We start from the raw sequence: 27,466 nt of genomic DNA, 5'->3' as shown, positions 1-27,466 counted from the left end.
ACTGGTCTGGGTACAAAGACAGGGCAGACTCTCAGGAGTCTCTAAGAGCGCTTTCTTTTCTCCCCAGCTCCCAGTTGAGGCTGCCTTTTCCCTTTGGGGAGAGAAAGATACTGGTTTCCTCTTTGTTTCCTGCCTTTGAACTTCTGCCTTAAATTTGGACATCACCCATAACCTTGAGGGGCAGGGCGAAAGGCCAGAGCCTTTTGTTGCCCACCCCTCCTCCATCCCCACTCTCTCCCTAGCCACTCAGGCAGGACCAGAGCAGCAGAGAGGATGGAGTTTGGAGAGAGGCCCCAGACCCCATACCCCCGCTCTGTTTATTTGTTTGTGTGTTTGTCTAACTTGCGCGACTGGGGAAATCAAGCTCAAAGGAGAATGGGACGGACCCCCGAGATGAATGTCTAGGTTGATAGACAGACACACAGAGGTGAACAGGACTCTCCTGGGGGGCAGGGAAGGAGTGGGCAGGGAAGCCTAGGATTTAAGGAGACTTCCTTTGGGACGGTTAAAGATTAACCAAGTCTCACAAGTTGCTACAGAGAGTCTAGCCAGGAGGACTGTTCGAGGGAGGGCGGCGAGCGGGCGCGGGTTTGATTTCTGAGCCCTATAAAAGCCCATCCTCCGATGGCTGTGACAATGTGGTCGTAAACCCGTCCGGGGCAGGCCAATTTGCATATTTGGAATGCGCCGCTATAAACCCGGCTGGGATTTTGCAGCAATTTCTTAGATGTAAAAATGAGATCTCTTTAGCAGCGGGCTGGGCACACTCTCTCCCTCTGTCTCTGCCTTGAGCCTGCTATCCTTTCCCGGCTCCGGGCTGGAGTCCGGGCTGGAGTTCGGGCCCGGCCTAGGCGCTCAGCCGCCACGAGATGGCGCACTTCCGATCAATGTCAAAGCCGCCGGGGAGCCGAGAACCCCAGCGCATTTCTTGGCCTTTGTTCGCTTTAGATACTAAAAGCGGCACGTTACATTATTTCACTTGTCCCGCTCTCCTTCGTATCAAAAAAAGGGGGGCTCACCTTCAAGAAGTGGTTGGTGTTGTAATTTAAAGCAACGCGCCTTCTCTAGGCCTCGCAGGCGTCGCGGCGCGGAGAAGCCAGCTTTTCCCTTGGCAGTGATTTCGGAAATGTGTCAAGGTAAGAGGCAACAAGTTTAGCAATTTCAATCTGGCTGGGGCGGGAGTGGGGCCGGTGTCTGAGCAGGGCTGGGAAAGTGGCTGGGTTTGTGAGCTGGGGGGTGACGCTATAGGCGCTCAGCCCACTCGACCCCCCTTCTCTCGTCGCCCCCTAAGGTTGGAAAGCAGGGGGAGGCCTCAGTGGAAAAGCTGACGATTTTAACTCTATGCGCCAGCATTTAACCTAAGGCGATCTTTAGATTTTGTAGAAATATTCAGAATGGGATGAACCTGGGATGGGGAGCATCCAAGCAAAAGGGTCCCAACTGTGCTGGGATACGGGATTGTGGTGGTAAAAAAAAAAAAAAGGGTCGGGGAGATGGCGGGACTGGGGAAAACTGAAAGTTTCTACTCGAAACAATGAGGTGGTCAGCGACCGTAGTAGCTGCTGGGGCAGGCTTATTCCCTGGGGCAGAAGTCTGGGAGGTAGCTGGTTTCCTACTATGTGCGATCTCTAGGTTTGCCCAGCAGATTGGGGGTAACATTTGTTCCAAAAAAGGTCAATTCAGAAAAGTAGCATTATATTTTTGAGGCTGCCAGGGAAGTCTGTGTTGCTTATTTGGAATGTACCGCTATAAATCTGGCTGGAGTTTTGCAGCAATTTCTTAGATGCAAAAATGAGATCTTTTGCACATTTTGCAAATGCGCAAAAAATGTATTGGTAAATACCTATACAGTTTCAAAGGCTGGCACTAAGGATAAACTCTGATCAATTTCTCCATCAGAGTTGTCATAAAACAAGTTTTAAATAATCATATCACTTACATTTCGGAGGCCAAGTTCAAATTTCCTCTTTTCCTAGTTTCAAATTTTTTATTCCAGTATGTTTTCATTCGTTTCTCGAAATGGTTATTTTCTTTTCACAAATATACTGTGCATGGGTGAATAGGGGGGAATCTCAGAGAAAGTAGGTGCCGCCTGTGTGTGCATGTATAATTTTGCCGATCACAGTCACTGGTCTTTGTTGAGCATGGTCTCCCAAACTCTGCCAGAATAAAGCAAGGAGTGGGCGCCCACACGGTGCTCTCTGCAGCCTGAGCCTTCCCTAAAATCCCAAAGCTGCCTCTAGTTTCAAGGCCAGAGGCAGTTTATGATGGATGAAACTAAGGATATTGCAATTGAGGGGTGTATGTGAGGGGTGAATGAAAAGGCCCCAACACTCCCCCCATCAGGAGAGAAGGGTCAGTTCAGTGGTTGGATATAGAAAAAAATTTAGGGACACATTGCACCTGATTGATTCTAAGCAGACACATCAAATACTGTATCCCTGAAAAGGTTGACATTCTTAAAGATGAACAGGAGAAGAAGTTTACTGCTCACCCCCCAAAATTTTAAATATGCAGTAAATGCGTGAATCAAAAAAGTCCAGAATTTTTGTTAAAGCTGGATTTGTGGAAGTAGCATTTATTTTTCCTCTCTGAGGCTGCATCTCAACTCCACAGCTGATCAGATAATTCTGAGCCCAGAAAGCATTGAGAGTGACCTTCAGATATTGTTTACTGTAAACAGTAAAATTGTTTACTGGCTATCTCAATCTCAGTACCTGGTATTTTTTATAAGAATATTTTTTGGTAATAACAGTTTATTATTTCTCGTGGTTTGCAAGGGCCTACTCAGGAGAAGCAATCCGCTATCTGGTGAACTGCATGGTAATCCTTGCCAAAGGGCTTATTTCACCAGCCTGTCATTTACTTCGGCTCCATAGCTGAAGGGGCATGTAATTAACCAGGTAGAAATGAGCAATATTTACTCCTAAATAAAATGTGGGCCCTGGCAGCTGCACAGGCCTGGTTGAAGCAAGTAGACACCAGAGAGTTTTAGGTCAAAGGCATCCTGACCAACAAGAGAGAAATTCGGCAGCTGGGAAAGAGGGTGAAAGAGAAAAAAAGAAGGCAAATGGGCGAGAGGGAGAGAGAGTGTCCAGAAGCCAACCCATGCTGCAATTGAATTGTTTTTCTTAATCTCTTGGGGTTAGGGAACCCCCGGAAAGCTGAGATGATCGATAAATGGAATATTTTATTGAGGAAGCTAACACCTCGGTGTTACAGTCTGGGGAGTGTGGAGGCTTGGGGGCGGTCGGGGATGCTGGGAGCGCTAAGGCTGACTGAGAAGGCAGCAGGCGTTTTACTTGAGCTTCTGCTGTGTAGATATCTTCTTGTTCGAACCAGCCAGCCAGGCAGGCCAGTCTGCTTCCCAGGCGCATCTGCGGGCTCTCCACACACTCTCGGCTCAGCAGTGGAGGTGGAGTGACAGTCTGGGCCAGAGAGGGGATCCCACACAGGCTTACATATTCTTTTTTTTTCAAACAAGAAACCGCACAAACTCGACATCCCGTTTGGTTTATTAGAAGGGGGGAAAAGACGCTGGAGAGAAACCTTCAGCTTTCCCCAAAGGTCCATGAAGACCCAAGTGCCAATGCCATGGTGTGTGAGCCCTCAGCAGGCCTTCCACCTCCTCTGCTCCACAGCTGAGGTGGCCTTCTCATAGCAGATGCGGTACCAAACTGATATTTGTAACCTTGGTTGGAGCGTGCATGCTCTTGGATCCCATTCAGCCTAGAAGCCCATTTGGCCACCCTACAGAGCTCTTACTAGATTGGGCCTGAGCTGCCTACAGCCGGGTACCCAGCTTGTCTTACTAGTCAAACTGGCAGGGCTGCTGATTTCCCGGAGAGCCCTGGAACATTCTGGAGACCCCAAGGAAAAGGCTTTGAGGGGTCTGTGAACTCCCTGAAAATAATGGGTCAAATTGTGGGAATGCACAGATGTGCATTTTTCACAGGATAAGAGTCAGAACATGGCCTTAGATTTACCAAAGGGGGCCTTAACTTCCAAAAAGGTTAAGAAAAACAGGTTTAGATCCTTTAGAGCGTTGTCTTTCACTTTATTTTTTTAGCCTCCACCATCTCAAGCATTCTCTCCTGTGGCCACTGGTCCTTCCTAACCTGTGGACTGGGAAGTTGCTTTCTGCATTTTGTCTGAAAAGGCACCAAGTCCTGGCTCACTGGCCTGCTGGGGGCTCATTCTCCTCAAGGGACCCTCTCCTGTACTTGGAACCTACTTCCCACTGGGCAGAGATTTCCTGAGAGGTATGGACAGTGCTGAGGGGCAAAACTCCCTTCTCAGGCAGTTCTCAGCTTTGTGGCATTTCCCAGTAGCACTGCTGAGCACGAGAGTCCCAGTCAGTTTCACTCTCCTTACAAGGTGGGTAAGGACCAAGTCCATCTGGGGAAGGATCCTGGGCTGCGTGGTCTGAAGCTTTTGGTACTCAAGTTCGTTGACCTCGTGAGCCTAGCCCGATTAAAATTTGCCTTGGCCTTGTGCGTTTGAGCGATATGGAGAGTGAAGGACAGATCCTGATCTCTCGGCACAGACTCCTCACTTGATTCGGCTGCGCCGCTACTGCAGCCTCAAGACCCTGTCGGATTGGAGAGAGCTGACTCTCTCATGCTCTCTCTCCCCTTTTCTCCCTCTCTTTTCTCTCCCTCTGTCCTTCTTTCCTTCTGTTCCTCTCTTTCTCTATCCCTCTCTTCTCCACCCCAGACGTCCAGTCTGCAGAGCCGGTCACCGCGGGGCGCAGAGGTGTAAGTGGCTGGAGCGCAGCGCAAGCGGTGGCACGGCCTCCGGGTGCTGCGCGCCGAGCAGCGGCTGCCGGCAGAGACCGCAACTGCTTACTTGCATCTCAGAAGCCAGCACCAGGGCTCTGCCGCCAGCTCTCCCATACGCTCTCTCTGGGTCCTCTCAGGCTCGGCTTCCTCCTCCGACTGAGTTCACGTTGGGAGGAACAAGGCCAAGTGCCTGGCAAATCACCCGGAAGGCAAGGGTCTTTCCCCGCCGCCGCCCGCAGCGGGATCCCGGCGTTCGGCAGCTCCAGTCAAGCCCTCTGCAGGGACCGGAGCTGGCGGAGTGGGCAGGCCTGGGGCATCCTGGAGAGCTCTAGCCTGTAGGCCAGGGGCAAGGCAGCGACCTCCTGGGCTCCCTGGATCCGGCCGGAAAAGGTCGCATTTCCTGAGACATGTATGAGGCCCACACTTGGGGGCTAGCGCCCTGGGCCTGCCGTTTCCAGTTGACTAAGAGCGCGGTCCCTACAGCCAGGGAAGAAGGAGGCCCCGGTGTCTGTTGAGCAAAGGGCCTGGCCTCCGAACGCGCCTATAACTGGGCCACGAGCCCAGCCAGGCCTCACAGAGAACGGATTTCCTCACCGCGGGCCTCGTTAAAATGCGCACTCTGCGGGAGTGAGGGATGCCCCAGCCGTGGGTTTGGAGGGGAGGGAGGAAGAGGGGAGGGGACCGAGACCTAGGAGTGTGGTGACACTCGTTCTTGTCGTAGCCTCCAGCAGCGTGCGAATGCCAAGGCTAAAGGGAGAGTTCGAGAATTGTGTGGCAGAGGTGTCCGTTTGCCACCCCCCCTCCAAGTTTCCCCCTCCAGGTCTTCGCCTCCCGGTAAGCCAAAAACCCTGAAGATCAATATTTCTTTCACTTCCCCCAAAGGCGTATGAGCTTGGAGGCTGCCAGGGTGATGTGGCTGCGGGGTGGCTGGACCTCCCTCTGGCCTTGGAGTAAGGGTGGGGAAGTCTCTCAGCCAAAGTTGTCAGTCGCCTTGACCCCCCACTCGTGGCAGCCCACCAAGGTTCACCGACAGGAGCTGCAGAGAAGGCAAGCCAGGTGAGCACGCCATAGGTAAACATCCTAACTGGATCAACCCACTGGCGGAGGAGGAGCGGAGCGCATACGGGGTTGAGAGGCCAGGGCGTTGCATTTTGGGAAGAGTTCTGTGAGGGATGCAAGAAAGAAGTGGCAACTGCCGGCTTCCAGGCTGCTCTGGATTTCGGACACTCTGAGGATCCTGGTGACCTTAGGAATAGGTCCACCACCTTGGGGAGACAGCTCCAGGTCCAGGGCTAAATGGGAAGAGCTTGAGGCCCTGACGGCCCCCCCTTAGTGTCTAGAGTGCACCGAGGTCTGGTGGCTGATTCCGAAATTAAAATGGGGAGCACCCAAGGCGGGCCGGGGTGCGCACCATAAACACCCCACTTGTTAACTGCGCGGGGCCCAGGGGCCCTTCAAACAGGCCCCAAAGGAGGGCGCGCGCCTGGGCATGGGGGGAGCGAGCCCAGGGGCCAGGGCCCCTACCAGCCACGTTGGGGCGGCCCCCGCAGCTCCTGGCCTTTGGGCTGAGGTATTGGGTGTGCGTCTCGCGGCCCATCAATACAGATTACATATTTATATCAATCGCGGGCTTGGAGGGCGCCCTCGGAGAGCGGCCCCGCGCCTACGAAACCAAACTGGGAGTGGTCGCGCGGAAACTCTGGCTCAGGATTGGCTGCGGGCGCTCGCCGCGGTGCGGGGGGATTGCTAATCGTATTCAGCATGTTTTGCACAAGAAATGTCAGCCAGAAAGGGCTATCTGCTTCCTTCGCCAAATTATCCCACAACAATGTCATGCTCGGAGAGCCCCGCCGCGAACTCTTTTTTGGTCGACTCGCTCATCAGCTCCGGCAGAGGCGAGGCTGGCGGTGGTGGCAGCGGCGCGGGGGGCGGCGGCGGCGGCGGCTACTATGCCCACGGCGGGGTCTACCTGCCGTCGGCCGCCGACCTGCCCTACGGGCTGCAGAGCTGCGGGCTCTTCCCAGCTCTGGGAGGCAAGCGCAATGAGGCGGCGTCGCCGGGCGGCGGTGGTGGCAGCGGGGGCCTGGGTTCCGGGGCTCACGGCTACGTGCCCGCGCCTATAGATCTGTGGCTGGAAGCGCCCCGGTCATGCCGGCTGGAGCCGCCCGAAGGGCCGCCGCCGCCGCAGCCCCAGCAGCAGCCGCCGCCCCAGCCGCAACCACCCCAGCCCCCGCCGCAGGCCACCTCGTGCTCTTTCGCGCAGAACATCAAAGAGGAGAGCTCCTACTGCCTCTACGACTCGGCTGACAAATGCCCCAAAGGCTCGTCCGCCGCTGCCGAGCTGGGCCCCTTCCCGCGGGGCCCGCCGCCTGACGGCTGCGCCCTGGGCACCTCCAGCGGGGTGCCAGTGCCTGGCTACTTCCGCCTCTCTCAGGCCTATGGCACAGCCAAGGGCTACGGCAGCGGCGGCGGCGCGCAGCAGCTCGGCGCCGGCCCGTTCCCTGCTCAGCCCCCGGGGCGCGGCTTCGACCCGCCACCCGCGCTCGCCTCCGGTTCTGCGGATGCAGCCCGGAAGGAGCGAGCCCTCGATTCGCCGCCGCCCCCCACGCTGGCTTGCGGTGGCGGCGGCGGGGGCTCGCAGGGCGACGAGGAGGCGCACGCGTCGTCTTCGGCTGCGGAGGAGCTCTCCCCCGCCCCTTCCGAGAGCAGCAAAGCCTCGCCTGAGAAGGACTCCCTGGGTAAGCAGGGCGCGCTGAAGGGCCGCAGTCAGGCGGGCCGGCAGACAGGCAGACCCAGAGAAGCGAAGGAGCAGAGAGCCAGGAGTCCGCACGGCAGCCGGCCGGCCTTGGCCCGAACTGCAGGCAGGCTGACCTTGTGAACTTGCTTTTTAATATTTGGGCGTGGGGACGCAGTAAAAATTCATGTCAGGCTTAGCGCCCCACACCAAGACGTCCTCCGACTGGGGGCGAGGACACCGGCAAGCAGCTCCCCTCTTGTGCGTGCCCTTCTCCGAGCCCCGGAGCACCCTAAGCGGTGGTCTGGGCCCAGCCTGCCAGGCGCGGCCCACGCGGGGGGGAGGGGGAGGGAGGGAAAGTGTCTCGCCCGCAGATAGCGCGGATGTTTGTAAGGCATCCAAAATAAGCAGCCGCCAGCACCAATAAATAAGCCCATTAACCGGCGAAGTTCGAGTTTACGATCCCCCTTGCTTTTTTCAAAGTTGCTGGAGGGACGGGAATCCTCGTTGCGGGGAGAAGAAAAGGCATATGCAGCCCGGATGCCTGGGCCCTGATCTGAGAGTCAGAGAGGGGCCATTTCGCTTCCCCTGGAACTCGAAATCGCCCAGATTGCACGTCCCTGGCTCCTGGAGAGACGCGAGGCAGGGCCCTTGACCCCAATCAGTTTTTCGTGCCTTCCCCATGTCCCATCTATGTCCTTCTTCCTCTCCTCATCAGGCCTTGGGCAACCAGGGAACTGGAGTGAGACACAGCCACGTTGCCTGCCCCCCTTCCAAGTAACCACTCTGCGCCCCCAGCCTGGGGGCTGCAGGAAATGCTTGTCTGCCTTGGGGCGAGAAGCAAAGAAAGGCGTTAAGTTCAAGATATACAGCCTGCCCTCCCAGGCCGTTCCTTCTGCAAGCGCCTGGCAGCTTTGTGTTAAAACAGGTGTTTGGAAAAAAGTGGAGGAAAATGTAAATTGGGAGAGTAGGTGTAGATTGGAGGCCCACTCGATTTTGCAAATGACTTTTGGAGGAACTGCTCTCCCTGGGCATGCTAAAGGGGGGCATAACTCTCTCCGTGTGACTCAGGGCATCCCTCTTACGGTAGGCACGATCTGAATTCACCCCTGCGTGCAGCCCGCGTGGCCTCGATTTAACCTTCCCCTCTTTATTCTCTTAAATGCCAGGCAATTCCAAAGGCGAAAACGCAGCCAACTGGCTCACTGCAAAGAGTGGCCGGAAGAAACGCTGCCCCTACACCAAGCACCAGACGCTGGAGCTGGAAAAGGAGTTTCTGTTCAACATGTACCTTACTCGAGAGCGGCGCCTAGAGATCAGCCGCAGCGTCCACCTCACGGACAGACAAGTTAAAATCTGGTTTCAGAACCGCAGGATGAAACTGAAGAAAATGAACCGAGAAAACCGGATCCGGGAGCTCACAGCCAACTTTAATTTTTCCTGATGAAGCTCCAGGCAATGCGGTTCTTTTCGCTTCCAGAGAGCCGTTCTACTCCCTCTGTCTTCGGCTCTGCCCAGGAACTTGCACCTGTGCCGGAGCCCCATTCCTCCCTCCCACACTCACCATTTCGCTGGCCGTTACATCTGTGCAGGGCTGGTTTGTTCTGACTTTTTGTTTCTTTTTCTGTTTGCTTGGTGCTGGTTTATTTGTTGTTTTCTGGGGGAAAAAGCCATATAGCGCTAAAATTCTATATAGAGAGATATTGTCCTAAATGTAAAGCGGTGACAGGGATGGTTTGCTGTCTCGGGGTTCCACTGCTTGAAATGGCCTCTGTCCTCCCGGTGGAGCTGGTTTCCTGCAGGGCCGGCAAACCTAGCCAGAAGGCGGAGGTCGCATTGTAGGCAGCTGAGGTGTCTGGCCTGAGGTCAATGGTGCAAGGAGCCGCCACCGGGCTTGCCTGCCTGGAGTGCTGGGCTGTGTTTAATCAGGGGATACAGGCCCCTGGGTTTCTTTTTTCTTTCTTCCTTTCTTCCTTGGCAAAGAGAAGGGCTTGCAGGCATGGACACGCAGGTTGGCAAAAGGGCTTGACTTTGGCTGATTGGCAAAACTGAGAAAGTCAGAAAGATTAATTTTTCCTTCCTCTGTAAGATATCCCAGCTTTAAAAGAAGAAAAGAATGACCAGGAGAAGGAAACTTCTCTTCCAGTTTGTGTAAGGTCTCGCAATGTGGGACTAAATTACTTCACTTACTCTGAATTTCCATGCCCTTCTGGCTGTAGATAAATAATCATATGTTGTTTTGTTTATACCTGCAGATTTAGTGGATTTTTTTGTCATTAAATAATTGTTACCACTGGTAACACACAACAAGCACACCATAATTCTCCCTACCTTGTGGAGGTTTTTTTCCTCGTTTTTCCCTTTTTTCTTTTCTTTTCTTTTTCTTTCTAAAATTCACGGAAGCCAAGGAGGGCTGGGGCAAGCGGAATAGACTAGAGAAGGGAGACACTGTTGGGTTTCCTTTATACTGTGAAGTTACATGCATAAAAGGGTCAAACCTGTAGGTGCAGAAAAAGAAAAAACTATAAAATACAAATCTGTATAAATGTCTATTATTATGAAAAATTGCCAATCTTGTTTTATGCAAATGCATTCTATCGTTATTATAAATGTTAGTTCTAGCTCTATTTACTTCTAATCTTAAATCAGAATAAATTAATATTGTAATGCTGCTGTGCGTGGAAAAGACGATGTTTATGTTCTTATAGAAGAATAAAAGCTGTGGAATGAAGCTTTTTAATTTTACCTCTTTTTTTTTTTTTACTTCTTATCTTCACCTTCCACTTTATCCCGTCCACTACTTTTACAACAGGAGGACTAGCCCGCGCCCCCTGCAATTACTTTAGGCATCTATTTAAATATTACCTAGACGGTCGTAATTTGTCTGGGCCCTATAGCCCTGGTGCCGTAAGGTTTGTCGGCTTTTGTTCAGTTTTATGACTTGCTAGTATATCTGGATTGTGGCTGTCTTGGACCAGTGGTTTCAGTTGAGAGGGGAGCTGCATAGACAGAGGAAGCTAAACAGGATTTCTTTCGGGAGCCCCTGGGGAGGTTCGCAGAGGCTGGTTATTTCGTGGGTCTCCGGGTCCTAAATGACCCCCAGCCTAGGACTCCGGGGAGCAGGCTGGGCCCACAGCGCGTCACTAGCGTCCGCAGCAGCGGTTAGGTAGACCGCGGCGGGGCTGCATGGGTCCTCCCTCCCCCAGCAGGCCTCCCCGACCTGGTCGCCCTCGGCGGGGCCACGCGTTTCCTGCTCGCGGGAGGTGGGGGGGGCGACAGCAGGGGGGAGGGGGCGCAGGAGCGCGCGCCCCGGCTGGCTGGCTGGCTGGCGGGGAGGGAGAGAGGGGGAGAGCGAGTGGCAGGGAGCGAGCGCGGGAGGCCGAGGCCAGACAGGGAGCCGGACTCCTTGCTGTCCCTTGCGCTTTCGAATCGCCCAGGGCTGCCGCCGCTCGGCGCCGCGCCGGGTCGCTGAGCTGCAAGATTTGGGAAACCAGCCTGCACACTGCTCGTTCCCTCCTCTCTTCTCGCTTTCTCCCCTCCTTCCATTTTCCTCTCTCTCCTTTACCTTCCTTCCCTTCTTCTCCCAGGTTTACCTTACCGGGGCCGGTGGCTTCTCCCTCCGTGATGCCTTAGCGGCAGCCTGGGACACACAGTGACAGCGGCGGGCGCAGGTTGGCGAGGGGCCGGGCGCGATCACAGGGTTCTCCTTTGGCGGCGGCGGCGGCAGTAACGGCGGCGGCGGCGGGCGAGGCAGCTCCGCGCGGGCAGCACCAGAACTGGTCGGTGATTTAGGTAGTTTCCTGTTGTTGGGATCCACCTTTCTCTCGACAGCACGACACTGCCTTCATTACTTCAGTTGAAATCGTCTCAGGTACCTGTGCGCGCGGGGCCGGGCCGGGCGGGGCATCCGGGCCCTGGTCGTGCCAGGCCTGCGGTGGCAACCGCGGCTTATCCCGCGCAGGAGCCTCGACTCTGCCTCCTTCTCAGCGCTCTGCCAGGCTGCTGGCCTCACCTCCCCGCCCCCACCTGGCCCGGAGCAGGTACGGTCAGGTTAGCTGCTCCTTCGAGGACGCCAGGGGCGTGGTAGGAATTCTGGGCCTCGGGCCATTCAAGGTCAGGGGCGCACGCTTCCATCCTGGGCCTCCCCCGCTCCAGGCCTGCGCCTGGCTAGGGACTCTGCCATTCTCCTGCAAGGCTGGGACACCTCCAGCCCCAATCCAGGGTACGGGATCAGGAAAGATCCCTTTGCCAGTGGAGACTCAGTCTAAATTATGAGGGACAGGGCTGACAGGAGCTGGGATCCTGGCTTTGTCACTTACCCTTCTCTCTGTAAACCGCCCTCTACTCCCAAGAGCTGCCTTTGACTCTTCCTTCTTTCCTTCCCTCCTTCCTTCCTCTTTTTTCTCTTTCTTCTTTACCCCTTCCTTTTTTTCTTTCGTTTTCTTTGTTTTTCTTTCACCTTCAGTCTATGTCCAGTTTTCTATCTCCATCTCCTCTCCTCCCAAACATTCCTTTGGAAGGGAACCAGGAGAGATCCAGGGCTTGCTTGGGGAGAGCGGTGGAGGGAGGGTGTCTTATTTTTCTATGCGCGTTCAAGTAGAGGTCGGAATCTGCAGAGGAAGGGCTCGAGGGTCGCAGCTGTCGAGGGCTGTGGATCTGGGCCTGGTGTGCCACGGCGCAGACAAGGTCTCGGTTACGATCACGACCGGATGGCGGCGGCCTGGCGTTTCTACTCCACGGCAGCCTAGGAGATCTAATTAGGGGCATTCACGGCGTTTCTGTGTGCCCACTCCGAGGGCAAGGAGGCCTGTCGCCAACTTCACTGGGGAGCTGAGGCTGAGACCTGGGCTGAGGCCTAGCCAGGCTCGGTGGAGCATCACGCAGGGAACTCTGCCGGGAAGCTTCCTCGGCTCTCCCGGCCTGCGAGTCCAGGCTCCGGCTTTAACCGAGATAAGGGAGCCCCGCTAGGGCAAAGATTGGCTGCTTGCTTGCCAGTAACTTCTGTCAGGTTCAGAGTATGTTAGATATGGCATCCTTGTGGGGACAGATGCTAGAGAAGGGAACCCTTCCAGTGCCAGTCTGTTTCAAATAATAGGGGAAAGGAATCCTAAATTCCAGAATCGTTGGAATACAAACTTGAGTCCGTGTTCCAAGTTGTAGGCCACGGTTTGAAGCCAGGGGGACCATTCTCGCTACAGGGAACTGAAAACAACTTCTACCCCTCCATATCCCCCAACACACGTGCAGGCCTTCAGGCTAAAGCCCACGGAGCAGCGCTTCGCTTCCCAGCTCCAGCAGCCCAGGAACTATTTTCACTGCTCAGCCTGCCCTCCTGTTTTCTGAAAGGCCGGCATAGGGCATTCGCCTCAATTCCTCCCTGCCATTTGCAGGACCTGAGTATTGGATTTGTTTTGGAGGCCAAGGTTTTTGAACTCTCAGGCTTAGAAGAGGCAGTTTGTAATCACACCCATTTAATGTTTCTGTATGCACACACAATCCTTTTCACTTCCAAAATAAAAGCAGACACAAAAGCCTGAATATTCTCTCCCCAAACCTGTGGGCTAAATAGGGATAACATTTAGTTTTGTGATTTCCCTCCTTTCTAGGCATCAGTAAAGACTGCTTAATTCTCGACGCCTGCTAATTATTTAGTAAGCGTCCTATTTGGGGGCGCTAAGGCTATTTAAAGAAACCCAGCCTTTTAATTTAAAAAAATACTAATAATCACTGGTGTCTTCCCTGGCTACAAAAAAAAAAAAAAAAAAAAAGGAAACGGCAAGCAGGGGTATCCAGCCCGTTGGCAGACAATTATAATTAGGAGTGAAGGTTTCCTCCAGGGTTAATTTTTCTTAATGAAAATCTAAGAGGTCGATATTTGGGACACCCGGGGCTGCGGTGAGGGTGCGGATAAGGCGGAGGAATTTACAGGGAAAGGAAAATATTAGGGAGGAGGGGGCCGAGGCGGCCAGGACCGGCCACGTGGGAGTTCATTGTGTCGGCCACTTCCCTCTTCCGGCGCGGGCCGAGGAAGGGGCACCCGGTTGGTCTCTGCTCGGCTTGGCAGCCTCATTCTCGGGGAGAGCCTGGCATTTGAGGGTCCCCGCCTGGGATAGGGGTGTATCAGGGTTTGGGGGATTACTGGAACAGTTGGGGAGCATGAAGGCAAAAAAGAAGATGGAAGCGACCGATGCCGCCCGCCCGTCCGCCCTCGCCTCCAGGGAAGTGGGCTAATGAGAAACACACTCTTGCAAGCACAGTGTTCACACGTGAATTTAATTACCCCGTTTTTAGGAGTCGCCTCTTTCTGTTCGGGTTTGGAGTAGCTTTTTGTTTTTGTTTTTCAATTAACATCCAGGCCGAGGCCTTTTAATTTACCTCTGAAAGACTCTAAGGGGTGAGAAATACCTTCCTCAATTTGGCCAAACTAAGGAATGGGATTAAAAGTCAATGCCCTGTGCCCCTCCCCGTTTTAATTTCTAGCCCTGGACTTGAGCGGCGGCCCCTCGCTTTGGGCCTTGTAACTCTGCCGAGCCTCGGGTCGGGTGGGTAACCGAGGCGGGCCCGGGATAGGAGCCAGGAAGGAAGGAGCCCTGAAGGACTCATACGGGGGCCCGGAGGCCAACCGCTCCGGTGCGGGCCTCCCAGCTACTAGAGCCGCGGGATCTCTTAGGCGGGTCTGCCTTTTCGCCAGCGGACTCGCCTTTCATTGATAACTACCTCGTGTTTTTTCGCAGCTCAGATTCAGGGAATGCGACGAGGCCTGCAGAGCTCAGCGTTAGGGCCTTCGAGGTTGGAGCACGGGGCTGGGCCGCCTGCTGCGTCCGCCGGGGGTGGGGGATAGTGATTCCGGGCTGACCACGAGCAGGGCGCGCTGGGCTCGCGTGTGCGCGGGGTTGGGGCCGAGCGCGCGTCACAACCAGGTCCGCAAGCCCATCGCCTCAGGGACGGCTGGCCGCTCCCTTTCTGGCCGCTCCTCGATCGGGCCCTCGCTGGAGGCTCAGTGGCGAATTTGGTAGCTGTCCGGGCGCCCTGCGCTCCAGTCGGGCAGATTCCGGGGGCCCACAATAGGTGCCGCCCTCTCGGCGGCCAGTCCCTGCCCAGCGCCCTCCGACAGGGGCGGTGGTGGCTCAGTTTGGGACGGATACTGCGTTGAATTTGACTTTTCTCGACCGGCCCCGGGTAAACTCGCGTCTCCTGGGACCACAAGGATTATTTACAGGGAGCTCGCCAACCAAACACAACAGTCTAATTTAACCTTTCCAAGTCCTCGTAAATTTTTACAGCTGGGAGCCACGACGAGTCAAACGGATCTGTTGGTCGTTCCCAACTTCCCACCAGCCTGTGTGGCTTCTGAAACAATAACTCCTTATGAAATATCATAAATATAGATTTAAATACAGTAGAGCGAGAATGCGATTTGGCTGCCTTTTTATGGCTTCAATTATTGTCTAATTTTATGTGAGGGGCTCCGCCGGCCGCACTTGCACGCGGGACCCGCGCCTTGCTGATGGCGTGATTAATTGTGATGTAAAATAGTCCGCTTAAAAAGTGTATGTCTGGTGGTGGCGGTGGGAGGGGAAGGGAGTACAGCGGCAAAGCCAAATTTGATCTTTTAATCTTCGTTGGCCACAATTAAAACAAACCCGATCGTGGAGCGCTACGATCCCTTTGCATAAAAACATATGGCTTTTGCTATAAAAATTACGACTGCAAAACACTGGGCCATTAATAGCGTGCGGAGTGATTTACGCGTTATTGTTCTGCCGGGCGGGCACGTGACGCGCGCGGCCAATGGGGGCGCGGGCGCCGGCAACTTATTAGGTGACTGTACTTCCCCCTGGTGACACCAAGTTGTTACATGAAATCTGCAGTTTCATAATTTCCGCGGGTCGGGCCGGGCCGGCCGGGCGCGGGGCACGGCGATGGCCACCACCGGGGCCCTAGGCAACTACTACGTGGACTCATTCCTGCTGGGCGCAGATGCCGCGGATGAGCTGGGCGCGGGCCGCTACGCGCCGGGAGCCCTGGGCCAACCCCCCCGGCAGGCCGCGGCGCTGGCGGAGCACCCCGATTTCAGCCCGTGCAGCTTCCAGTCCAAGGCGGCGGTGTTTGGCGCCTCGTGGAACCCGGTGCACGCGGCGGGCGCCAATGCGGTGCCCGCGGCAGTGTATCACCACCATCACCACCACCCCTACGTGCACCCCCAGGCGCCCGTGGCGGCGGCGGCGCCGGACGGCAGGTACATGCGCTCCTGGCTGGAGCCCACGCCCGGCGCGCTCTCCTTCGCGGGCTTGCCCTCCAGCCGGCCTTATGGCATTAAACCTGAACCGCTGTCGGCCAGAAGGGGTGACTGTCCCACGCTTGACACTCACACTTTGTCCCTGACTGACTATGCTTGTGGTTCTCCTCCAGTTGATAGAGAAAAACAGCCCAGCGAAGGCGCCTTCTCCGAAAACAATCCTGAGAATGAGAGCGGCGGAGACAAGCCCCCCATCGATCCCAGTAAGTGTCTCCTCCCTCCAGACCAGCCACCGCCTCCACGCCGGCCACCCGGATCTGCCGGCCCGCCAGCTTTCTCCGGAACCAGCCTTCGCCCGCGCTGGGAGCCTCCTGAGCAAAGGCCGGGAGCCAGAAGTTGCTGTTTGGGAGGCCTCGGATGGGGCCCCAAGTCCTGAAACCAGTGACAAGCGGGCGCACCGGGCTCCGGGGGAGGGGAGGCGGCTGCTGCCGAGAGAGGGGGCGGGGCAGGCGCTGCGGTACGAGCCAAGACCCACCGCCCCTTTCCTTGGCTGCCCGGGACCAAGACAGAGATACTTTGGGAGATTCTTCGAAAGCAGCGCGGCAGAGAAAGTCTTTTGTGCGGCTAGATTGTCCGGGAGCGGCGGCAGCAACTGCAGCCAGCCGGGGCAGGCTGACCCGGGACGCTGGGGAAGACTGCTGATTCCCTCCACTTCTTGCTCCAGCCAATGGCGGTGTAAATCCTGCCCAAGATGTGGCTGCAGGCGACCGGGACACGAGGGTCCCCATGCTAGATTATTCAAATAAACCCGAGAAGTGATCAATGGTCTTGGGGTGTCTAGGGGCACCGTGCCGGCCTGCCCAGCTCCCACGGCCTTCCAGGGAGGTCAAAATAAGGAGTGGGGAGAGTAGTAGAAGGAAAGGTGGGAAGGGAAGATAGTGAGAGGGAGAATAGAATATTAATCTTGCTAAGGAATACAGGGCAGAGTGGTTTCCCCCTGTGTGGCAAGAAAGAGATCTGTTTTCAAATTCCACTTCTTAGACAATGTGCGGAGAGCGGGAGGAAGAAGAGGAGGGGACCAGAGGACAGAGGAAGAGAAAGGAGGGCCTCAGAGGGGAGGAGGGAGCCGAGGTTTTACGGCGTGCAATTGTAAGTGACCGTCCCTGCGTCTGTGCCAGGGTTCCGTTGTGTTGGAGGCTCGCCTGCCTTCCCTAACCAATTCAGCAGCGTCCTGAACTTTGGCTGAAGACCCCAGGAGTTTTCCTAGCCCCCAGCGGAGAGGGGTGGGTGTGCTGCTTCTCCTCCTAAATCCCTCCTCTCTCTCGCTCCCACGCAGGTAACCCGGCAGCCAACTGGCTCCACGCTCGCTCCACGCGGAAGAAGCGCTGCCCCTATACAAAACACCAAACGCTGGAACTGGAGAAAGAATTTCTGTTCAATATGTACCTCACCAGGGACCGCAGGTACGAGGTGGCACGACTGCTCAACCTCACCGAGAGGCAGGTCAAGATCTGGTTCCAGAACCGCAGGATGAAAATGAAGAAAATCAACAAGGACCGAGCAAAAGACGAGTGATGTGACTCAAGTTAATTTGAAAAGAGAGCGAGCTAGAGAGAGAGAACTGCCCGTCCCCTTCTCCTAACCCCCACCCCACCCCGGCCTCCACCACCCCGCAGAAAGCGGCTCTAAACTCCAGGCCTCATCTCCCCCTGGCAAACCCTGCTCAGGCTGGTTCCTTGGCCTGCCGCTTTGATGGAGGAGGTATTGTAAGCTTTCCATTTTCTATAAGACAGAAAAACGGGGGGGGGGGGCATTAGCGCTGATGGCTGTATGTGCTAGCTTGTATATATTTTTTAAAAATCTACCTGTTCCTGACTTCAAACAAACAAACAAACAAACAAAAAAAACTACCTTTTTATAATGCACAAGTGTTGACGGCGGGCTGTATAGTGTTTAGTCTGTGTAGTTAATTTAATTTGCTTTTTGTGCGGCAGAGCGATCTGCCCAGATACTTGAACACTGTGTTTTATTGTGGTAATTATGTTTTGTGACTCAAACTTCTGTGATGGGTGATGCACCCGTTGTGATTGTGAAAGCTAGAATTCGATTTGAACTCAGGTTGTTTATGAGGGGAGAAAGCATTGCATAGGGGTATAGCTCTGTAGTGGAATATGTCTTCTGTATAACTAGGCTGTTAACCTTTGATTGTAAACTAGCTGTAAGGATTTCCCAGTGAAATAAAATTTTAAAAAAAGAAAAGAAAGGGTTCTCCTGGACGCATAGATTCATGGTTTTCTCCATTTTTGAAATGCGGAAATTTTAGTCTCTACATGCTCTATAGACCTGTCTTGTCCATTGTGTATATATAATCCACATATTAAAGAAAAAGTAATCAAACAAGTTTGAATATTGTTTTTGCACCAAACAGTGAGGAAACTTGGAGCTATACGTATGTGCAGAAGGTTACTACCTATGGTTTATGTTTAATTTTAATTGGGGGAAAATGAATGCTTATTGTAATGGAGTTAATTTTATTGATAATAAATTATACACTATGAAATCGCCATTGGGCTACCGTAGATTTGTATCCTTGATGAATCTGGGGTTTCCATCAGGCTGAACGTACACTGTATATTTTGCAATAGTTACCTCAAGGCCTACTGACCAAATTGTGTTGAAATATTTAACTTTTTGCCAAATAAAATATTGATTCTTTTCTAATTTTTGCGGGTCAGCTCTTTGCACCTTCTTCTCCGGGACAGGGGAGCCTGGGTAGAGTCTGGGGTGGGGGCGGGCTGAAATGGAGGACAGAACCTCAGTTTAGTCTCTAGCGGGCCTTCGGGAGCCAAAACCTGCAGCAGCCAGGCTCGGACGGGCCTCAGCTCTGCCTACCAGGCCGGCTGTCTGGCGATGCAGGCAGCGGAGGAACGCTGGACAACAAGGGTCGGCGAAGCCCTGCTCCCGGCTTTGTGTCCATTTGCGGGACGGCGGGGAGGCCTCAGAGAAGTCGGGCTGGGGTGTCGCATACGGGTGGCCAGTGGCTGGGAACGGCCACTCTTTCATCTTGGAGCCCCAAGAGTTTCCCAAACCGGATCCATGGCGACTCCGGGGAGGCCTTCTTCCCTGGCGGGGGCGCGGGGGGACGGGGGTGGGAGCTGGGGTCGGGGCTGCGGCAGGACCGAGAGCTGAGGACTTGCCTCCTAAAGAATCTGCCAGAAGGGAAACTGGAGCCTGGCCGCCCCAACGTGGCCGCGGGCACGGACAGTCAGGGGCTCTCAGGGGACTGAAGGACTGCGCCCCCGCGCCCTGCCAGGCCTGCCGGGGGGGTGGGGGGCTTCTGGGCCCCGCCCCGCGCACCCCTCCCAAGCACAAGTCCTGACAGAGGCAGAGCCCAAGCAACCGACCAGCCCCAAGCGCCATAAAAGAAAATGAGGGCTGTTACCGTTTATGGGGTGTAAAGGGCTGCGGGAGAAACGGCCACAACTTCGGAGGCCTGAGCGCCTTCTAGACGTGGAGGAGGGTTCAGCCTCATCTTCCCCTTTTTCTTTTCTCTCCTTCCCCCCCCCTCCAACCCCCCGCGATTTCTGCGAAGTTATCTGTGTTTGGGCTCGGAAAAGGGGAGCCTGGGCGCCGGGGGATGGGGCGTCCCCTCTCTCCCACCCCCACCCTGCCGCCAGGTTGGGACGCCCTCTGTTGTTGCAGACAGAAGGAACTTCAAAGAATGGGCAGTAAGGGTGTGCCATAAAGGCCGGGTCGGCGAACTGTCTGGAATTCGGCCCTTAATGAGTTTACAACTGTCCAGCCCCAATTAAGATTTTCCACCAAAGCCCTTTCATTTGTTTGCTCTGTCTGCCGCCGATAAAACGGCTGCGGAAACAGCTCGCTTTTATGGGCACTGCCCTCTCGGCAGCGTAGATTCCGGGCTCCGTGCAGACCCCCCGGGGATAGGCCCTTGCCCAGCTTTAGGAGTGGGACGCCCGACCCGCGGCGGCTGCTGACGAAGTTCAGGCCGGGCTGCTGGCCTGCAGCGTCAAGGTGGGGCCAGCAGATGGCAGTATGGCTCCACGCAAAAGGCGCCCGCGCCGCCATCTCCCGCCGCCTTGACTCTGGGAAGTTCCTAAGATGTCGACTTGATGCAAGCTTTTCTGGAATGGGAGACCCAGATTTGAGCGAACGGTGGTCATATATTTTCGGTGCTGCTCACGCCTGGACAGAAGCCTCGCTGCGAAACAAAAAGGCAAGCGGCGGGGGCTCGCCTGACCTGCACCGCTCCCGCCCCCTTCTCCCCCATCCCGGGGGCCTAGCGCTGCGGGGCTGCAGCTGTCCGGCGGCTATGGGGCAGTAGCTCCAGGCGCGGGGACCGATTTAGGGTCACCGTTCCCAGCCCAGGACAGGCCTCGGGGCATCACGACGACGCTCGGAGAACGCGACTGACCGGCGGACAGACACAAGGACTAAGGCCTACAGCCCGTGGACCTGGTGACCCCCCAGAGGGTATGCAGAGGGCATACACGGTGGCCAAGGGTCCTGCGGCTGCCCGAGAGAGAGCCCCGAAGTCTACGCCCCGGTGCAGGGTCGGGAGAGCCAGCACCCGCAGGCGAGCCAGGATCCCCGGACTAGGCCGCCTTAAAAACGTGACAATAAAATTAGGCGGCTGAAAATTGGGCGTAAAGGCATTCTTGGTAATTGTCTGGTGTGGGTATGGCAGGATGGGGAATCCCGGGGGACAGACCAGGAACTGCTTTAGTTATTCTAAAATAAATGTGATATTTAAAATAGTTATATTAACATCCCAGCTCCAGGATAGGAGCTCACGTGGTGAAAGCCTCCCTTGCTTTCTCTCGCCGCCGAATTTCCTGAGTAGTGGAGGCACTGAGGTTACTCTGGCGTCCCCTGCTCAGGAGGCAAGGAGGAGGAGGGAGGGAACCCCAGTCCAGGCCCAGCCTATTCTCGACCCTGGGCGGGGGAACAAGCCTCAGAGCCTTCCAGGAGGCGGTACGGAGCGCGGGTGCGAGGATCAGCCCCGGGTGCAGAATGGTTTCAGAGGGAAAACGCAAAAGCAAACAGAGAACACTTCGAAGCACTCCCGAGCCCTGTGAACACACCACGCGGTGCATTTATTTGGGTTGTAATAATCTCCGCCAAGCCCACAAAATGTTTACAACCTGCATCTCCGCGCTGTACCCGCTGTAAAACCGGCGACTGGGCTTTTGGCTGCCATCTCTCCTATCTCTCTCTCTCTCTCCGCCCTTTTCTGTTTATATACACACGTCGGTATTACAGACACACGCCTTCATTATATTTCCTTATATAATACATAAAATTTCACAACCTCTGATGAAAGGGGTTTTTATAACTTCCCCAAGAGCCGCCCGTGGCCGTGTATCCAAGCCGCAGATACAAAGCTCGATTTATGTAACTACAAATAAATGGCGGAGGAGCAGATCGGTGGCGACCGCTTCTCACCACCGTTCACGGAAGCTCCAGGTAGGTGCAGGCCGGTTGGGAACTCGGCTTCGTGGACTGCCAGGCGGGGCCTCTCTTGCCCTTGGCCTGCCGGTGGCTGGGAGGCGGCTCTCCCCGCTCGGCTGCCAGGGAACCGATTCCCTCTGAGCCGCGCAGACAGGACCCCGAGCCAGGCGGAGCTCCTTTGCACTTGTCAGGGATGAATCCGCCCCCGCGCCGCGACGGAGGACTGCGCACTAGGTGGAGAAGAGACGCGCAGCCCGCGAGACGGGTGCGGGTGGAGAAGTTTGCAGAAGTAAATCGCCAGCCGCCCGACTCTCGGCAGGCTCCATTCGCTGACCCAGAGCTGGGTTTACCTTCTTAGCTGGATTTAAATATTGAGGACTGTTTCGTAACGAGAAGCAGGGGAAACACACTCTGCTTGGTAGGTAGGACCCCAGCTCCAGGAGAGCGCTGAGAAAATGTCTTTAAATAAAGACAGCTCGGCTGCTTAGAAACTCGCCTTCACGTGCCTGCCCCAGGTCGAGCGTCAACGAGTATTTCTGTGAATATTATCACATATAACCCAGTGCAGGTGTCTCTGTTCAGCCAAATAAATAGAAAACCAGAAGCTCCAGAACACGCGATTCAAGAGGCCATATTGAAAGCCTGGTTTTGTCTGGCCTTTTCGTTTTAAAATCCCGCTGCAGAAGGCAAGAGGGGAGAGAGAGCTCAGAAACGAAAGGGAGGTTTCAGCACCCGCGGGACTCGGCCCAGTTGGCTGACTTGGGCCCAGAAAGGCCAAGGCCTTGCCGGCAGTATATGGATCCACTTTGGCCCAGGAGGAGCTTCAGCGCGTCCTGCCAGGACGGCTTGGACCTGCGCCGGACAAAACCCGGGCAGGGGTGAGCCTATGGTACAGACTCCCAGCCCTCTTGGCTGGGAACGCGTTCTTTCCTGCTCTCCCAGAAATCGCTCCCCCTCAGTCTGTCGGGTCGCCCCACGAGGGCAGGTTCTACTTTAAACGCCATCGCTGTCGGCTGCTCCAGCCACCGGAGTCTAGACAGACGGCGGCGGCGGGGCCCGTTCTTTCTCTTTGCATCTTGCTCTGTGTCACCCGAGGAACAATTTATTGGTCTAAAGCTGTCTAATTCCGCCTCTTTGATCTCCTAGCCTTCTTCTTGTTTGTTTGGTCTTCCTTTAACTTTCTTAGGCTTTTATTTCCTGCCAGAAAGTAATGCTATTTGGAATATTTGGTATTTTCTTCTCTTCCAGTCTTACCCCACCATTCCCCAGCGGAGACACACCATCATCCTGGTCCTCCATAAAGGGCATCCCTGGATATTGCCGCACTATGGCCCCTGTGCCCCCAGGGGAAATCACCAGGCACCCACCTGCCCAGACAGCCCCCGCCTCCCCACTCACGCCTCAGGCAGTCCACTAGGCCAGAGCTGGGGCTCCGTTGCATCCAAGCATGAACCCTTCTGCCACCTTTTGTGCTTCTGGGACCCCCTGAGAGCGTGCGGTGAACGGGGGCGGCCTGGACCCTCTGAAAGTGATGGGAAGTGTTTTGTATACAAGGAATCAAACTCTATAATTCAGAGAATTTCCGGGGCAATTCCATTGTGAGGTCGGGTTTATGGTGTGCAATAGAGCTGAGCAGTAAAATGCGTACTGACCTGGCTGCTGGGCTTCCATCGAAGCCTGGGCAGTTTATGAGGCGTTTAGGGGAAGGGTTCGCCCCACCACCCTCTAGGGAGTGGTGGGCAGCAGGGCATTCTGCTGCTCCAACCCTGCGCAGAGGTTGGAGGCTTGGGAAGGTAAGCTCCGAGAGTTGGGGCCCTGGGTGGGAGTGAGTGAGACTACTTTGAGCTTCAGTCTTGGAAAGGTAAAGCCAGTCCTTGGAAAGGTGAAGCCGCCAGAGCTGGGTGGTCTTTTGGGAAAGGTCCCCCTATTTGTTTTTGGGGTCTCCAAAAGAAATGGAGATCTATAGTGGGCTGCAGTCCCCAGGCACCCGGGCCCGCTCTCTTCTCCAAATTGGCTCTAAAGCATGTATTGCTCGCAGGCATCCAGGCCCATGAGGAGCTAGCTGAGGCCCAGGGGTGGCCCCAGTGAAAGCTACCAGAAACCTTACAGCACCACTGGCACCTGGAAAGTGTTGGCCTGAGGTTCCAACAAGCTGGGGGAAAGAGACTTGGTTTCCCTTGAGCGAGGGGGAACCAAAGGTTGCAGGGAGGACAAAAGAGTGTCCGGCCGTTTCTTAGGCTGCCAGAGGCCAGCCAGGTGCCCAGGAGAGAACGCACAGAGCCTGCCGGGCCAGAGGTGTCCAGGAGGAGGGGGGGGGGAACCTCATGTTAATAAATCTGCTGGCAAATGAGGCTCATTAATAGATAAATATTTCACTGTTTCCTTTAGGGCAGATAAACAGTCCGCTGCCGATTAAGGAAAGGAAGCTGAAAGACCTTGACTTTATTCCAACCACATGGTTCCAGTTTGTGGTGGCTTTCTCGCTGTAGCTGAAAGCGACGCTGCGCCTGCCCCATCTGGATCAGAGTCTAAGTCGGCCTCCGGCCCACTGGACCTGGGAGGGGGGGAGACACAGGCAAAGAGTCGATTTGCCCAGAGTCGAGACTTGCCCACCCGGCCACCGTGGGGAGGGCGGGTACTCGGAGTGCGGAGACCCTCCCTGGGCTGCGTCAATGGGCAGAAAGAGGGGCAGGGAGGACACGCAGGCTTGGTCCAGCGTTCGGTAATAAGCAAGAGGGGACTGCGCCCGGCCGGCTCCGCGCGACCTCTGCAGGCCAGGGGTCCAGGTTGGCGGTGGGCTGAGCGCCCGCGCGGAGCCTCAAGAGTCCTTTTCCAGCAGGACGCGCCAGGCCGGCCGGGCGCGGGCAGATTCGTTGGCCACATATTTGAGCCTCTTCCCCTTCCATTCTAGGCTGCCGCGGGCCCCGCGAAGCGAGACCACCTGTGAGGGCTGCTGAGATTGGCGGAGGCGATCATGTGGGCGGTCACGTGCTGCGGCGACCTCCGTCCAAAAGAAAATGGGGTTTGGTGTAAATCTGGGGGTGTAATGTTATCATATATCACGCTACCTCGTAAAACCGACACTGAAAGCTGCCGGACAACAAATCACAGGTCAAAATTATGAGTTCTTCGTATTATGTGAACGCGCTTTTTAGCAAATATACTGCGGGGGCTTCTCTATTCCAAAATGCCGAGCCGACTTCTTGCTCCTTTGCGCCCAGCTCGCAGAGAAGCGGCTACGGGGCGGGCGCTGGCGCCTTCCCTTCGACCGTACCGGGCTTGTACAATGTCAACAGCCCCCTCTATCAGAGCCCCTTCGCGTCCGGCTACGGCCTGGGTGCCGACGCCTACGGCAACCTGCCCTGCGCCTCCTACGACCCAAACATCCCGGGACTCTGCAGTGACCTTGCCAAAGGCGCCTGCGACAAGGCAGACGAAGGCGCGCTGCACGGCCCGGCCGAGGCCAATTTCCGCATCTATCCCTGGATGCGGTCTTCAGGTAGGCGCAGCCGCTAGGCGGGCCGGGTGGGCGCGCGGACTGGGAGCTGGGAGCACAGGGCTGGGAGCGCGGGGCTGGGAGCGCGGAGCACGGGGCTCGGAGCGCGGAGCGCGGAGCAAGGCGGCTGCAAGCCGGCGGCCCCGTGACTCTTGGCGGCTCTGCCTTTCTGGTTTTAATTAGAGCCAAGGCGCCATAGCGTGGAGAGCTCATAGCATTGTATGTAAATGAGGCTCATAAAACTTTTTATTGCCCAGTTAATGGATTAGATCCTCGTAAATTTATTTAACTCCATTTGCCTTGGAATTTCAACACTAAGTTTGTTCGCTATTCTCTTCTCTCTTTCTCCCTCCCTTTCTTCTCTCTCCCTTCCTCCTCCTTTTCCTTTCAGCCAGGCTTTATTTTTTCTCAAAAGCAGGGAGAGCCAAACCCTTTAGGGTTCCTCACACGCCCCTGTGCCAGGGGCCATTTAAAGGCGGGGATGGGTGTGTGGGAGTGGAGACAGAGAGCCGGAGTGCCCTAGGAAGGTCCGGGGTTGGGGGCGCGGGCTGCTGGGGAGGGAAGGTGCCCCTGGAGTGCTGGCCGCCGGAGAAGGTCTCCCTTTTGCCTAGCTAGGCGGGGAAGCGGCCCGGCTCGCCTTTGAATGCCAAAAGCGCAGCATCTCCCACTTGCTCACACTCTATATTTACAATTTCTCTTTGTCAGGGGGAAGCAGGACATTGTGGAAGCCTAGCCGGCTGGAAAGGGCGGTTGTAAAGTTGGGATTCTGCGCCTTCCCTCCTCACAGAGCTGCCTGCGCGTCTCGCACCGCAGTCGGGGTCTTCAGCTAACACTCCCGCTCCTTCCGCAGCTCAGTTTGGGGGCGCGGGGCGGAGGGGGACTCCCGCCTAGGTCAGGGCTGGGAGGAAGGTGCGCGCTCTGGGATGGCGGCCTGGCTAATGCACTGTCCTGTCTGTGTCCCTGTCGCTTGTCTGTCCGTGTGTCCATGTGTCTGTATGTCTGCTCGCAGGGCCGGACCGAAAGCGGGGCCGCCAGACCTACACACGCTACCAGACGCTGGAGCTGGAGAAGGAGTTCCACTTCAACCGCTACCTGACGCGGCGCCGCCGCATCGAGATCGCCCACGCGCTGTGCCTCACCGAGCGCCAGATCAAGATCTGGTTCCAGAACCGCCGCATGAAGTGGAAAAAGGAGCATAAGGATGAGGCTCCGGCCGCTTCCGCCGCCCCCGAGGGTGCTGTGCCCGCCGCCGCTGCAGCCGCCACCGCCGACAAGGCCGACGACGAGGACGACGATGAGGACGACGAGGAGGAGCAGGAGGAGGAGGAGGAGGAGGAGGAAGAGGAGGAGGAATGAGGGCTGGAGCCAGGGCCCTGGCTGCACCAGACAGTCGGGAAGTGTCTTTAGAGACTGATTTTATTTACGAAAGTGGAAAAAAATAAAAAGAAAATGTTAAAAAAAAAACCCAGTCCCCAACCTGCACCCAATCTACCCCATTACCCACTCCAGCTCCCAGCTTATTTGGACTGAGCAGCCACCTAGACTGGGTCCCCTTGGGGATCCCCTCTGCCTCCGAGGACCACCCCTCAACAGACACCCCCAACCCCAGTCCCGCCAGCTTTGCTCTGGCACGCGGTTAAAATACTACCTAGCACAGGCCTCGGGGAGAGGCACCCCCAAACTACCTATGGGCCCAGGCCCAGAGGGCCTCCACTCCTAGGAAGCCCAGACATGTCCCAACACTGTCAGACACCCAACACCTCCGCCATACCCGCAAGGACCTGACTCTCAGTACTACCTACTCGCCCCAAACTACCTATTTTGTGCTGGCTGGCTCGCCTGCTACCTAGTGCCGAACCCTCCCCCCTCCACGGCCAGGCCTCTGCTGCTTCCGGCTAGCAGCCTTTGGGGTCTCTGAGGCTGTGCTGAGAAGGCACTGGGGTCCGGGGACCAGGGCATTGGCTTCTATTTAAATGGAAAAATAATATATTTATTCCAAAGCATTCTAAGTGCTGCAATCTAGAATCCCTCCTTCTTTGACCTGGGCACCCCATGTTCAGGCCCATCACCCCCTATTTCTGGAAGGGAGCATTCCCAAGCTAGCTGAAGGCCTCTGGGTTTGCAGAGATGCTCCCAGCCTCCCTGCTCCTCCCCTGGCCCTTGTGTCCTGCTGTCCAGCCATGTTGAATATGTACACCCTGACTTTTCCTACAATGGCAAATATTGTATATTTGAACAAGATTTTTTTTTTTTTGTCATTTATATAGTCTTGGAGCTCATTTGTAAGGCAATGTCCTGACTTGGGAAGGATGTGTTAATGGGGTGACTTTGTAGCATGGTGTGTTGTCTTGACCTAACTCTATAGCGTGTGGGGAGGGCAGCCCTCCCCAGTGCCCTCCATCTCCTGTGTTGTCCTGTGTCCCCCTCATCCCTCTTGGCTCTAGCCTGGGCTTGCAGGAACAGGAGGGTACACTTCCTGTCTTGCCCAGTTAACAGTGTTTTATGTAACAGAAAAATAAAGATGCTCGATGACAAAGAAATGTGGACCGCTTTATCTAGGGGGGAGGGGCCCTGGGGAAGAGAGGGTGAGCATGAGTGGAGAGCAAGCCCTGGCTGTGTCTGTGTGGCCAAAGGGGCTTTGGGACAGCAAAAATGGAGGAAAGAATAGGGTCCATGTGCTGGGTGTCACGTATTGGTGTATACACGTTGAATCCTTTTTCATGTGGACTTTTTATGTGTAGATT

General features: G+C 55.6%; 3 protein-coding genes and 1 long non-coding RNA gene across 13 annotated transcripts; 3 read left to right on the top strand and 1 right to left on the bottom strand.

Annotated features, from left to right (window-relative positions):
- Positions 1–637: 637 nt before the first annotated feature.
- Positions 638–10,246, top strand: HOXA10 (homeobox A10). 3 transcript variants are annotated; one of them, XM_082472023.1, is made up of 4 exons: positions 638–1,136; positions 4,717–4,990; positions 5,503–5,615; positions 8,685–10,246. In XM_082472023.1, the coding sequence occupies exons 1-4, from the start codon at positions 1,127–1,129 to the stop codon at positions 8,957–8,959; spliced, it is 672 nt and encodes a 223-aa protein (XP_082328149.1). In that variant the 5' UTR covers positions 638–1,126; the 3' UTR covers positions 8,960–10,246. The 3 variants fall into 3 exon arrangements, with proteins under 3 accessions (XP_082328149.1, XP_082328150.1, XP_082328148.1); XM_082472024.1 differs by lacking the exons at positions 4,717–4,990; positions 5,503–5,615 and having other exon boundaries at positions 738–1,136; XM_082472022.1 differs by lacking the exons at positions 638–1,136; positions 4,717–4,990; positions 5,503–5,615 and adding an exon at positions 5,844–7,519.
- LOC309665567 lies at positions 9,906–11,386 on the bottom strand. Of its 2 annotated transcripts, XR_014266494.1 has the most exons (3): positions 11,114–11,386; positions 10,381–10,514; positions 9,906–10,013 (listed from the first exon to the last, which is right to left on the bottom strand). It is a non-coding gene; the product is annotated as an uncharacterized lncRNA (long non-coding RNA). The 2 variants fall into 2 exon arrangements; XR_014266495.1 differs by lacking the exon at positions 10,381–10,514.
- Positions 11,387–11,392: 6 nt separating this feature from the next.
- Positions 11,393–18,475, top strand: HOXA9 (homeobox A9). 3 transcript variants are annotated; one of them, XM_082472101.1, is made up of 3 exons: positions 11,393–15,754; positions 15,928–16,017; positions 17,091–18,475. In XM_082472101.1, the coding sequence occupies exons 1-3, from the start codon at positions 15,496–15,498 to the stop codon at positions 17,327–17,329; spliced, it is 588 nt and encodes a 195-aa protein (XP_082328227.1). In that variant the 5' UTR covers positions 11,393–15,495; the 3' UTR covers positions 17,330–18,475. The 3 variants fall into 3 exon arrangements, 2 of the variants coding, with proteins under 2 accessions (XP_082328227.1, XP_082328226.1); XR_014266436.1 differs by having other exon boundaries at positions 11,393–16,489; positions 17,091–17,210; XM_082472100.1 differs by having other exon boundaries at positions 11,393–16,017.
- A 2,265-nt stretch (positions 18,476–20,740) lies between these two features.
- HOXA7 (homeobox A7) lies at positions 20,741–27,262 on the top strand. 5 transcript variants are annotated; one of them, XM_082472133.1, is made up of 3 exons: positions 20,741–21,241; positions 24,138–24,725; positions 25,114–25,912. In XM_082472133.1, the coding sequence occupies exons 2-3, from the start codon at positions 24,347–24,349 to the stop codon at positions 25,335–25,337; spliced, it is 603 nt and encodes a 200-aa protein (XP_082328259.1). In that variant the 5' UTR covers positions 20,741–21,241; positions 24,138–24,346; the 3' UTR covers positions 25,338–25,912. The 5 variants fall into 5 exon arrangements, with proteins under 5 accessions (XP_082328259.1, XP_082328255.1, XP_082328256.1 ...); XM_082472129.1 differs by having other exon boundaries at positions 20,848–21,241; positions 25,732–27,262; XM_082472130.1 differs by having other exon boundaries at positions 20,848–21,644; positions 25,732–27,262.
- The last annotated feature ends 204 nt before the right edge of the window (positions 27,263–27,466 follow it).

This window comes from Balaenoptera physalus, assembly GCF_965194825.1.
Source record: "Balaenoptera physalus genome assembly, chromosome: 8".
Lineage (NCBI taxonomy): Eukaryota > Metazoa > Chordata > Mammalia > Artiodactyla > Balaenopteridae > Balaenoptera > Balaenoptera physalus.
Note: the sequence above shows the minus strand (reverse complement) of the source record. Positions and strands in the feature narration are given on the sequence as shown.

What these genes read in the sequence shown, in the direction of transcription:
- HOXA10 (XM_082472022.1), top strand. Translation starts at nt 6,559, where the DNA reads ATGTCAGCCAGAAAGGGCTATCTGCTTCCTTCGCCAAATTATCCCACA. An exon ending in GCCTGAGAAGGACTCCCTGG is followed by an intron (nt 7,520 to 8,684) that starts GTAAGCAGGGCG and finishes CTTAAATGCCAG; the next exon opens with GCAATTCCAAAGGCGAAAAC.
- HOXA9 (XM_082472100.1), top strand. Translation starts at nt 15,438, where the DNA reads ATGGCCACCACCGGGGCCCTAGGCAACTACTACGTGGACTCATTCCTG. An exon ending in CAAGCCCCCCATCGATCCCA is followed by an intron (nt 16,018 to 17,090) that starts GTAAGTGTCTCC and finishes GCTCCCACGCAG; the next exon opens with GTAACCCGGCAGCCAACTGG.
- HOXA7 (XM_082472129.1), top strand. Translation starts at nt 24,347, where the DNA reads ATGAGTTCTTCGTATTATGTGAACGCGCTTTTTAGCAAATATACTGCG. An exon ending in TCCCTGGATGCGGTCTTCAG is followed by an intron (nt 24,726 to 25,731) that starts GTAGGCGCAGCC and finishes GTCTGCTCGCAG; the next exon opens with GGCCGGACCGAAAGCGGGGC.